Source organism: Cyanistes caeruleus, chromosome 1 (genome assembly GCF_971803275.1).
Source record: "Cyanistes caeruleus chromosome 1, bCyaCae1.hap1.1, whole genome shotgun sequence".
Lineage (NCBI taxonomy): Eukaryota > Metazoa > Chordata > Aves > Passeriformes > Paridae > Cyanistes > Cyanistes caeruleus.
The window spans coordinates 146,647,450-146,659,816 of NC_141701.1; the positions used below are offsets into that span (position 1 = coordinate 146,647,450).

The window sequence follows — 12,367 nt, forward strand, 5'->3', positions numbered from 1 at the left end:
TCTTAAGAAATACAATTAAAATGAAATGATTTTGAGGTATTTTGAAAAAAAATTTCTTCCTGACATTAAATTATGTTATTATACACCTTTCCTTACTGCCATTTTCACCACTTCCTAACACTGTTAGTCAGATTCTCCTGGCCTTAGAATCTGACTGCATGAAATTTTTTAAATCTGCACTTGCTATGTTATAAATATATACTTATTTTGTAATTACATCAGTGCTATGTACAATCTGCAGTCTTTAACTGAATATATCTGTCACCATTCATGTGTCAGAATGATTTGCCAATAATCATGAGCCTTGGTTCATTCATCACTGTACATCTGAGGATTCCTTCTTGTACAGCTCATTTTCTGCCAAAGCAGGAACAGTATAGTGGGAACTGTGTTAGCCTCTTCCTGTGGTAGTGGTGTGCTGACAGGCATTGAAAAGACTGAGGAACAACTGTAGTTTAGTTTTCAGAGAGCCCAGGCACACAGGGAACCCAGGATCTAATATTTCCATCCTCTTGGCACAGGTCTGAGCTGGAGATCTCAGAGGGTACAGCTTTTAGGAAACTTTTAGGAAAACTCTTACCTCTCAGACAGAGAGCCACTACCAGGCTTTCTACTGGCAATGATCCCTGACTGGTGTTAATTCCTGAGCCATGCCTTGGCAGTGTCTTGGAGAGCTACAACCTGAGCCAAAGCTCTGCAGGTGCTGTGAACAGTTTAACAATCAGGACATTTCCAGGACAGTGCTCAGGCCTGTGTTCTGGTGCTGGTGATGACAGTTGTAAGCCACTTTTCCAACATTACACCTTTTGTCATGGGGAGTTGGCATCTTGGATCTGCATGAATTCACACAAAACATTTGCTCATCATCCATGTGCCAATCACACATGGAGAAGCATAAAAACAAATCTTGCAGCACCTCAATTACATAGAGTAGATACCTGGGATCAAAAAAAGATGTTGGTGTTGTTTTAAACAAACCTAGTTTAGAAAGACTGTGCTCTCAGTATAAGAGAAATACAATTTATTTATGAAAACAGGGAGGAGTTGCCTCTCATGCTTTTCAGATGTTTGGTTCTTGTTGCACATGTTGTGATATCCATAAGTCCTGGCTACCAAGGTGTGTAGCCAAGCAAAGTTTCTGTGCATTCTGATCCTTTGAAAGCCATTGTGCAGTGGGGGTTTCATATCATTTTGCTCTTTCTTCCTGTTTTTATTCAGTCCTCTGTCTCATCCATAAACTATCACCCTCTCACTGATTATTCACACATAATGGGATTTCTGGGGCTCTCCTGTTATTAGTTCATAGGGAACATGTTTGGATTGTTTTATGATTGTTCCAATTTTGTCATCCCTAAAGGGAGTTTTACCACTGACCTTGGATGGAGGTCAAGTGGTGAACACGGCTACAGGACACTGTGTCGCCAGTAGCTTGCAGCATAACAAATTTGAAGCTAAATATGCAAAATTTATTTTCTTTGAGATCTTACAGACCATCCTGGAATCAACTACTTATGATTGCTTTGGAAGCCTCAGCTCTTTTTGCAGCAGCACCACCAAGCAGTAACAGACTGATCTTTTGGGGCAGTCTCACCCCCTTCACTCCAGAAGGAAAGTGCTGCTCCTGCCCACTGTCCTGTCTGAAGCCAAGCACACTTCATGCAAAGGAATAAACTCTGATGTTATCACATAGAGAAGGCTTGTAGAAAGTGTGTTTATAATTCTTCAGCTTGCTGAATTCTTCACTGGGAAGAACATGGAAGTACTTTCAGATTCGTGCTGCTGAAAACCCTTTTTGTTCTTATGCCCACACATATCTGGTAGAACCATGTCTCTGCCTCCTTTAAATATTCTTTTAGCTAATGTACTGCATTATGCATATTGTTAGAAAAGAAAATGAAAAGCAGACTCCTCTTGAATTCTAACTGTAATTCTCTGTGTTAATTTGCACAACTGACAAAAATCACTCAATATGGAAAATGAATCTTTTCTCATTGGTTTTGCATATAATCTGTTATATTAAATTTTGATTGAGGTTATCTGTCTAACTTTTAGGCATATATATGCAAATCAAAAGCTCCAAGTATTGTGTTTGGCTAACAGCCAGAAATTCTGACTCACAATCATCAGTAGAAAACACTAAAGAAAATTTCCTGTGTCAGTAAGGAGGAAATTAACTACTTGTCATGGGGTAGCTTTACCTTTAAGACAGCTTGGAGGAAGAGGAAGTTGAAGCTGCTGGTGGCTGATGGGAGTTTTTCCCTCCTGACCAATTATCGGTCATTTTCAAGAATTGACAGCAGATCTGACCATTAAAAAGTGAATTCAACTTGTAAACACCCCCTTAAGAAGTACAGACAGAATTCTCTTGCTCTCTTTGGTTTCCGGCTTCGGACAAGGTAGCAGGCTCTGTCTTGGCCTCCTCCCCCCCCTCTCCAGGCCTACAAGGCCGCGGGGTGGAGGGGGGGGGGAGGGAGAAGAGAAGCAGCGCTGGCCAGCCGAGCTTGGTTTTCAGTTTTTGCTGCTAGACTGAAACTTAACACCATGAACTCTTGCAGTTTTCCTAAAGCTTTTAATTCTTTTACTACCTGGATAAACATACAGATTACTCCTTTTCTCAGAAAGACAGAGAGAGAGAGACAATCAACATAGAGGAGACATCACAGAACCACCAAAAACAGTGAAGAAAAGAGTTAAGTTTAAATAAGAAAGAGAGAATAAGGAGATGCTTTACAGCTGAAATATCTTTCTGTTAAAGCTATGGAGATGGACAATAATAGTATAAAAAGACTCCTTTAATTCATGATAAGAGTATTAGGAGGAGTGAGATATTCAAAGTGTAACTTTTGAGCAGAAGAGAGACAGAGAGAGTGCTTGTGATACTGTGAGTTGCTGGAATTGAGTTGAGTGAAGATTTTGAAGCTTTGAGGGCAAAGAGAAAACTGTTTTCCAGGAAGGCTCACAGAGACAAATGAAGAAGACTTCTGCCTTTGAATAACTTATCCTTAAAATAAGATTCCTAAACTCTGTGACCCATACACACCTTGGAGATGTGAAATGGGAGGAGAAGATCTAATGACAGATTTCCGGGCAGCTGGCATTAGAGAAATAGAAAACTATGATGAAAAATAGTTTTCTAGTGAGAAACTCCGTAAGCTAACAGAAAGAGACTTCTGTTTCTCTGCAAAGACTGATGAAAGACTGTAGCAAGAATTAAGACTGTTTTTAACCACCAAAGTCCTAAAGTTATTTGTCTCTATGTTGTCATGTGTACAGAGAAATAGTTAAAATGTGGAAGATAAGGGGGTTTTCTGAAAGTTTATTCTGGTATTCTTGTTCTTGTAGTTTGTTAATAAACTGTCTTTATTCCTCTTAAGTTTTAAGCCTGTTTTGCTCTTGTTCTAATCCATATCTCACAACAAGAAATAAGTAGTTTTTTTGTTACTAGTTTAAAACCACGACATTTAATTGGTGCATTGGCCGGGAAAACGAAAATTAGCAAATCTAAACTAGTATATTAATAGTGTTACTGTGAGATAAAGGATTAAGTAAGAGCAAAGCATGATTGTTCTAAGTTTATATAGCAGTGATAGTAAAATCTAGGGGTAAAAAGTAGTAAATATTTGTTTCTTCTTTTCTGTCAATTTATTAGTTTTTAAGTTGTATATTGAATATAATTGATAATTTTTGAGTAGGTGTTTACAAGTTGAAGGGGTGGAATGTCATGGGGTAGCTTTACCTTTAAGACAGCTTGGAGGAAGAGGAAGTTGAAGCTGCTGGTGGCTGATGGGAGTTTTTCCCTCCTGACCAATTATCGGTCATTTTCAAGAATTGACAGCAGATCTGACCATTAAAAAGTGAATTCAACTTGTAAACACCCCCTTAAGAAGTACAGACAGAATTCTCTTGCTCTCTTTGGTTTCCGGCTTCGGACAAGGTAGCAGGCTCTGTCTTGGCCTCCTCCCCCCCTCTCCAGGCCTACAAGGCCGCGGGGTGGAGGGGGGGGGGAGGGAGAAGAGAAGCAGCGCTGGCCAGCCGAGCTTGGTTTTCAGTTTTTGCTGCTAGACTGAAACTTAACACCATGAACTCTTGCAGTTTTCCTAAAGCTTTTAATTCTTTTACTACCTGGATAAACATACAGATTACTCCTTTTCTCAGAAAGACAGAGAGAGAGAGACAATCAACATAGAGGAGACATCACAGAACCACCAAAAACAGTGAAGAAAAGAGTTAAGTTTAAATAAGAAAGAGAGAATAAGGAGATGCTTTACAGCTGAAATATCTTTCTGTTAAAGCTATGGAGATGGACAATAATAGTATAAAAAGACTCCTTTAATTCATGATAAGAGTATTAGGAGGAGTGAGATATTCAAAGTGTAACTTTTGAGCAGAAGAGAGACAGAGAGAGTGCTTGTGATACTGTGAGTTGCTGGAATTGAGTTGAGTGAAGATTTTGAAGCTTTGAGGGCAAAGAGAAAACTGTTTTCCAGGAAGGCTCACAGAGACAAATGAAGAAGACTTCTGCCTTTGAATAACTTATCCTTAAAATAAGATTCCTAAACTCTGTGACCCATACACACCTTGGAGATGTGAAATGGGAGGAGAAGATCTAATGACAGATTTCCGGGCAGCTGGCATTAGAGAAATAGAAAACTATGATGAAAAATAGTTTTCTAGTGAGAAACTCCGTAAGCTAACAGAAAGAGACTTCTGTTTCTCTGCAAAGACTGATGAAAGACTGTAGCAAGAATTAAGACTGTTTTTAACCACCAAAGTCCTAAAGTTATTTGTCTCTATGTTGTCATGTGTACAGAGAAATAGTTAAAATGTGGAAGATAAGGGGGTTTTCTGAAAGTTTATTCTGGTATTCTTGTTCTTGTAGTTTGTTAATAAACTGTCTTTATTCCTCTTAAGTTTTAAGCCTGTTTTGCTCTTGTTCTAATCCATATCTCACAACAAGAAATAAGTAGTTTTTTTGTTACTAGTTTAAAACCACGACACTACTTTAAAAAAACTACTTTAAAAAGTCTTTGTCATTTCTTCTATGACTCTTAAATACTAAGAAAACTTGAGGCTGAACAGCATCATTCCAGTTAATGGAAATTTTTTTATATATAGAAACCAATCTAATAAAATGATGTCTCAAAAGGTACTTCGATTTTTGGAAGGCTCTCCTGGCTCTCAGAACCAACAGAGGTTGTGTGAACTTTGAAAAATCAGCCTCAAGGTCTTTTATCAAGCTGTTGTGGTTCAAACGAGAAAATGAGTTTTTCATGTTTGTACCTAGGCAGGTCTCCCAGATGCTTTCTAGCAGAGATGCCAGAGAACATTATTCTTCTTTTACAGTGTAATGATACAAATGAGAAATAGAACTTACCTGTCAACAGTCTATAGAACAGTGCTGGCCTTAATGTGACCACACGATGGGGTTCAGATGCGCTCATCTGATTTCCTGTGCCTGCATTTCCTGCGGGGTTAGTGCTGTGCAGCATGAGGGCAGCCTCGTGGGGATTGTGGTTCTGGAGCCATGAGGATGAGGCACAGTGAGGCAAGCACTGCAGCTGCCAAACAGGGAGCCTCCTGCCAATCCTTGCACCAGAGCCCATGCCACGGCCTTCTGTGTACCAAATAAACCCATTCCATGGACCTACTCATTTTGAATGAAGACTTCTGAAACTTTTTGGTACCCAGGATCAGTTGTCAAGGTGGACAAGATTTGCAAGTGGAAAAGGAAGTAAACTCAAAAACTGCCCCTTCCCTTGGCAGTTTGAGAGAAATTAGGAGTCAGATTAAATTAGAGAAACAGCCTAGGAAAGTGCTATGAAACTGCTTCTTTCTCACTTCCTCTCCTCTGTGCTGTGGTCTGGCTGAGAAGACATCCCAGTGACCCAGAGGATGAAGCAGTGCAGCAGCTCTGGAGGAAGCAGCCAGCACCCAGCAGAAATGGTGTGACAGTAAAGGAGGGAGCGGCAGGGCACTGTGCTGCTGGGCTTCAGGTGACAAGAGAATCCATTGCAGTGACCACTTACAGACCAGAAGGTGTCTGACAGCCTAGAGAGGAAGCACAGCCACCTGTCCACACAACCCCTCTCTCAGCACAAATATTTGTCACTCTTTGCTACTGTTATGTTCCTGGAGACCTTCTGGGGACAGGAAGCTCCTCTCATTAACCTCATTACCTCACTTGCTTCAGCCACTCAGGCTTTCCTGGCAGACTTGCAATTCCTCCAGAAAATTTCCCCCAGGAAGGCAATTTTAATTGCAGTTTTGCTGCAAACAATGCAATTTAGCTGTCTACAGGAATTTCCTTATGTTGAGCCTGTATTCTACTTGACTTGAAATCTGCGTCCCGTACTGTGCCGAGTGTCAGCAGGTAGCAGGTGAGTGTGGGTGTGGGAAGACAGATGTCAGGGGGTGTCCTCTCTGGCCTCTACAGAAGGCTTGTGCAGGGACTGCTGCATCCCAATACTGCATCAGGTTAATTAGATTGTACTGGTAATTAAGTTAAGGAGCCCTATGCAGCAAGGTTGAATTCAGTCTAATAAATGTGTTGAACAGAAACCAAGCAATCGACTAAGCGTGCTTAAAGAACTGAGTGGCAAATTGGAAAAGAGAGAAAGACGGAGAACAAAATCAGAAAGATGAGAATGAGAGGTGAAATGTGAAAAGAAAGGGATAGGCAGAGGAGGAAGTGCAGAGACCAGCAAGGACAAATATTAACATAAGAAGAGAATAAAGAGAAAATAGCTATGATTAAGCACAGTTAATGCTGTGATACTGAATACCAATAACAAGACAAGGCCTTGGGCTTCCAGATTTCAAAATGTCTTGATTTTTAAGAACTTGTCTCTAAATTCTAGAAACATTTTTAAAAGGTTGGAAAGTCCCAAATAAGAATATATGTATACATATACTTAAGAAATAATGTGGTTGACTTGAGAAATTACAATATTCACTCTGGTATAGAACAAACACATTATTTCTGGTAGGAAATTTAGTCACCCAAAATGAGACTTCTGCAGGGTTTTCTGCCTGAAATATACCTACAGACTGCATGTGTGAAAAATCTACATTGAATGCTCACAGTATGATTAATATATCATCTGCAGAGAAAGAATAATAGGTTTTTTTCACAGATAGCTTTTTTTCTCTAATGCAATATAAATTATATTACCAACAACAAACTATAAAGTGTTACCAAAAAATACTGGTTTTAATAACGATTTAAAACCCACCAACAACTCACGTAGCTCTCCCCATTCACCACATTTTTTTAGATATATTTTTTCAGTGAAATTTAAAGTCTTTAGAAAATCTCTACATATTGGGTGTGGAACCTCAACACAAAAGTTCACTGGTGACATTATTTTCCTTACAGCAACTATAATCAATACAACCAAGGCTCAAAGAAAAGTTTTATGGCTATTTTATAAACTTAGGAATGTACTTGGGGAAATTTATTATGGACAAATTGACTCAGCCTGTATTTAAGGATTAACTAGGGCAAGTCCTGTGGCAGGGTGTAGCCCAAAATGTGCTGCTTCTGCTGAGTTACAGGTAGGGCTGAGCTATAATGGGGAACATTTGGGTGGTGTAGGGGAATGGCAAAGTGTGCCTGGTGTGTTTGAAATGCTGTTCTGCTTTTCCCCCCTGAGGGGTCATGAAACCTCTAAATATTTGGTGGAAAATGTGATGCCCCATCCCTGGAAGCGTTCATGGCCAGGTTGGATTGAGCTCTGAGCAACCTGGTCTAGTGGAAAGTGTCCTTGCCCATAGGAAGGGGTTTGGAACCAAATAATCTCTAAGGTCTCTTCCATCCCAAACCACTCTGTGATTCCATGATATTCTCCAAAGTGTTTTAGTACCCATTTGTCTGTGAAATTAGTAATTTAGATGCTTACATGCGTCTGCACGCATGGTTGTTGGTAATAAAATGAATCAAAATAACTTCAGATTTCATTAAAGGTATTTACAATGTTTGTTCATATGCTGCCTACGTTTATCCATGAAAGATAAAAGAAGGATAAAAAACATGGTGCTCTAATGTCTGAAATAATTGGTGATTATTTTATGGCAGGGTCTTATTGACACTTGATTTTACAAGGAGTCAAGCTCTTGAAGTCTAGCAACTGTAGGAGGATTTAGGCTTTGTTTTGTTGTTTGTTGTAATTTTTGGTGGTTTGTTTAGTTTTTTTTTTAACATGTCTCTAATCCTCAGAGCTGCAATGAAAAGTTTAAAAATATGGCTGGAGAATCAAAGGTCATATTTGAGATCTTAGAGGGTCAAAGGAAAAAAAAAATAAGGATAACCCCTTACTGTGGTATTCTGAAAGTTATAAATGTGCTTAAGGCAATATCCTGATGGTGGGGAGGTTGATTTGTGGATTTTTTTTTAGGTTTGGGAGTTTGATCGTGCTGCCTTTATGTAATTTTCTGAAACTTCTTCTACAATAACCACAATTATTCATACAAATAATCTAAAAGAAGAAGAATTAATTTAGATTTAAAATACTAAATGTAGAAAATAAATTATAATATTGTGGGAAACAATTTTGCATAAACAAGGAAAAGGACTATATATATGTAATTTTTATTCCACCTTGAATGTTTGTTAACTTAATGAAGAATGTCCAGGAGATCTCTGTGCTTATAATACCCGTTGTTAAAAATCCTTCTAAAGAAATTCTACCTTTTCTTCCCTAATTTTTTTAACTCTCAAGGCCATAGTATCTAGAAAAAATGTTATGACAATTTTTTTCATAGGCATGCTTATTAGTAATTTTTTTTTATTTCTTTATTCCAGTCATTCCCATATACCTTGGAAACAGCCCTTTGTTGCCAGAGTTTATATAAATGTTGGGAGAAAGCAGACCCATCCACATCCCTTCCTGACCTGGTGTCAGTGATGTTAAGCCCTGTTTCATTTCTGTTTCCTTCCATGAAATCCTGTAGGAACCTATAGCACAGTTGTCTATTACATTAAAGGGGTCATATTTTTATTTAATTTTATTTAATTGTATTGTTTTGGAGAAGTGGCTACAGGCTTTCCACCCAACCAAACTTTGCACCTGTTAAATACTGAGACTTCCATAAGGAGGGAAATAAATCTGAATTCTTGTATTTCTTGATGATAACCACTGCAACCCTGTATTTTTCAGAAGATAAATTTTTTGAGGAAAACTCTTCTCCCGTCTCTCCTCAAACATTGTTTTATAGAATCCCCTAAGATTTGTTGGGAGTGACGCACATCTTTGAACCCGGGGAAAATCTGAGTTTAAATTCTGTGATCAAAGGTCTGTGGCTGCAACAGGCTTGGTTTTATCCTCAAATTCAGGCAGCGTAAAAAGGTGCAGAGATTGTCGAGGGAAGAAGAGCCACTTCTGAAACAAACGCTCACCTTTTGATGCACAATGTATGCTTGTTTAAACCACCTGCTGTCCTAAAGAAAAGCCACCTCTCTGTGCTTGGTGTCCCAGACTCAGCCCTGGTGGCAGCCTGGCAGCAGGGGTGGCACTGCCGTGGGGTTGCTCTGAGGCAGCAGCACAGCCACAGGTGATGGATGTTGGAAGCTTTTCCTTCTCTGTGACCCGGCGACGCCAAATCCATTCGCCAGCGGGGGCAGAGCCGCCTCTTTCGCTCGGCTGAATCTGCAAGCGCGTTGAAGGCTTTTTGGAGGGAGGGAGCGGAAAAATCTACGTTCAGGGGTGGACTGCGGCCCTCCTGGGCCTGGCGCGTTCCCTGTCAGCCCGGCGAAGGGAGGGCAGCCTGGGGTTTCACCCAGCGGGGATGAAAGCTGGCGGGGCCCCCTCCTTGCCCAGCGCCATCCCGGGGCTGCAGCGGCCGGGTTGGGCTGCGGGGAGCGCGGGTGGGAAGCGGTGCCTCAGGGAAAGAAATACCCCTCCCTTAGGGCACGGCCAGGAGAAATCCTGAGGGGAGGGAGGCGAGGAAACAGCCTGGGAGGTCGGGAGGGAGAGGAACCGCGCCGCCTTTGGGCGTTTTTGGCAAGGTGAAACCCAGCCTATTTGCCCACCTCCGTGCTCCGGCAGCCCGGGGAATGCAGGCACAGCTCCAGCTCCTCTCCCCCCGCCAAGGGGCCGGCGGGGCGGCCCGGGGCGAGCGGCAGCCGGGGGAAGCGGCCGGACTTGCGGGAAAGTTGCGTGGTGCTCGTTTTGCAGCTCCCGGGGACCCTGCCGGGGCTCTCGGAGCGCCCGGGCACCTCCTCCCATCCTCCTGCCCTCCTTCCCTCTCTCCCTCCCCGGTCGGGCTCCCCGCGGGACTCCACGGTCTGCCAAGAGCGTCGCCCGAACGCCTTCCCCTTTTCGGGTCTTGTGGCCTTCGGGTGTTTTGGGGGTCGGTTTGGGTTATTTATTTTTTTCTCTCTCTCTTTTGGTGAGAGTGCGGCCGGGCTACGCGAGGGGAAGGAAACTTTCTCCCCCCCTCCCCCAGGATGCTCCGGATATTTTCGAAAGGGCGGAAGAGTGAGAAAGGGAGCAGCGTCTGTAGGGGCACCTCATGCTCTTGCGAAGGTCCCCCCTGACACCTCGCTGCTGGGATTAAAGACCGGAGCTGGAGAAACTCCTCCCCTTCCCTCGGCTTCTCTCAGTCTCCCCCCTCCGCCTGCTCCCTCCCCGCGCCCCCCCCCCCCCCCCCCCAAATTTCCTAAGGCCATTAGGACAGGAGGTAAAAAGAAAAAAGAGAGAGAAAAGAAAAAAGAAAATTAGGAGCCTGGAGTAACTGCGGCCCGTGGGACTGTGGGGAGAAGTGGAAGAGGAGCCTCCCTCTCCAGATCCATCGCTCAGCACCACGCTTGGGTGAGGGCATGGGAAGCACTGCCATGGACAAGAAGAAAGATGCCTCCAGCAGCAGCACCAGCAGCAGCAGCAGCAGGAAAAGCTCCAGCCACAAGAAACTCATGTTGCGAGTGCACATCCCCGTAAGTGGCTCCTCGCTCTTCCTCCCCTTCGGCAGCTGGCGTGGTTTAGGCATGTTTTTCGCTGACATGGAGAGCAGTGAGAGGCAGGGAGAGGTGTTTCCTGCGCCGAGCTCTGCAGTTTGGGGCATGCTGGGCTGGGGGTGCTCCCTGCAACAGGCGAGTCCTCCACATCTGGGGTGGGCTGAGGAGTGGGGTCTTGCCCCCCGTGCAGTGCTGGGAGCGCAGGATGCAGGGTCCGTGGCACGGAGGAGTATCCTCACTGTCGCAGTTTCACAAGTGACTCTTACTCCCTGCTGTAGAAGTGCTCCTGTGCCCTGGGCTGTGGGCTTGGCTCAGTTTGTCTCACCCAGCTCCCTCTCAGACTCGCCGCGAAAGGTCTGTTCACCCCCAAACGCTGGTCTCAGCATTCCCAGGTTTGGCTCCGGGAACTGTCCCTTCCTGTGGCTGAACCAGCGTTTAATCTGATTCTTCCCTCTCTCTCAAGACTAATCCACTTGTGAATTTCCCAGGGCTGGGGAACCCAGAGCTCGCTCAGATTTGGATCCAAGCAGTCTGGTCATTGCCGAAGGAGTAGAGCAGTTGTATTCCCAGTGGAGCAAACTAGTGAGCCATGCAGCCTGTTCACCGGCTCTGTTCTGTGTATTCCGCTATAAAGTAACACGCAAGAAATTGTAGATATAGATACAGAATAACCACAGATCAAAAGTTTCTATTTCCAGTGAGTACTAAAAGGCTGACTGGCTCCGTCTTCAGAATTACATGCCTTTCAAAACTTAGATTATTTGTTTTCTTTACTATTAGGATGTTCTTGTGATCCATGTAGCTATTAGTTTGCTATTCTCAGTCCTGATGTACTTTTGGTTTCAGTGCTTCTGGCAAGAAATGACAAAGTCCTTGTATCTTTTCTGTGCACTGTTGTTTTATTTATTGATGTTTGGGGTTTTTTTGTTTATTAGTTTGTTTTAAATCTCATTATATAAAAGTGAGAAACAGTTCTACCCGTATCTTTGCCAGGCCACCAAGGAGCAAAAAATATATTTCTGGTTCTATGATTTTTCCTTTGTTTTAGGAAAGAATAAGAAGTCAAAGCAAATTTATTAGGTGTCTTGAGTGTGTGGAATAAAATGGAGGAAAAGTACATGACTCTTCTGCAGATTTTATTTTTCTCTGGGGAGGAATGCAAGCCCAAGAGCCCAAGCCAAACTTCTGGAGCTCAGAGTGCATTCAGTACTAGAAGAAAAGGGTCTGTTTCTGCTAACATGGGTGTTGCCTATGTATTTGTGACAGAGGATTTTAGGCAATACACTTTACCATGTTGCCAGTAGTACTTCACAATAGGGATCTAAAATACCATCAAATAAAATGTACCACACCAAAGCACCACTCCCCCCTGCTCATTATTCCTTCCCACCCTGCCTGCAATATTGTCTTTGCCAT

The 12,367-nt window shown here is 42.8% G+C and overlaps 1 protein-coding gene and 1 long non-coding RNA gene across 7 annotated transcripts in view; one reads left to right on the top strand and one right to left on the bottom strand.

Annotated features, from left to right (window-relative positions):
• The window catches only part of PRKAG2 (protein kinase AMP-activated non-catalytic subunit gamma 2), a 244,625-nt gene that overhangs the window by 24,032 nt on the left and 208,226 nt on the right, over positions 1-12,367 (top strand). Inside the window, exon 1 of one of the 6 annotated variants that reach the window (XM_086865857.1) lies at positions 9,752-10,930. The exons of 4 other annotated variants lie outside the window; for them this stretch is intronic. In XM_086865857.1, coding sequence (XP_086721983.1) covers positions 10,817-10,930 — 114 coding nt within the window. In that variant the 5' untranslated portion in view covers positions 9,752-10,816. Of the gene's footprint in view, positions 1-9,751; positions 10,931-12,367 lie in introns of those variants that run through there. One more of the 6 variants, XM_086865908.1, reaches the window with a different exon arrangement.
• LOC147656012 (uncharacterized) lies at positions 1,007-7,551 on the bottom strand. The gene is made up of 2 exons (XR_015279856.1): positions 4,999-7,551; positions 1,007-2,174 (listed from the first exon to the last, which is right to left on the bottom strand). It is a non-coding gene; the product is annotated as an uncharacterized LOC147656012 (long non-coding RNA).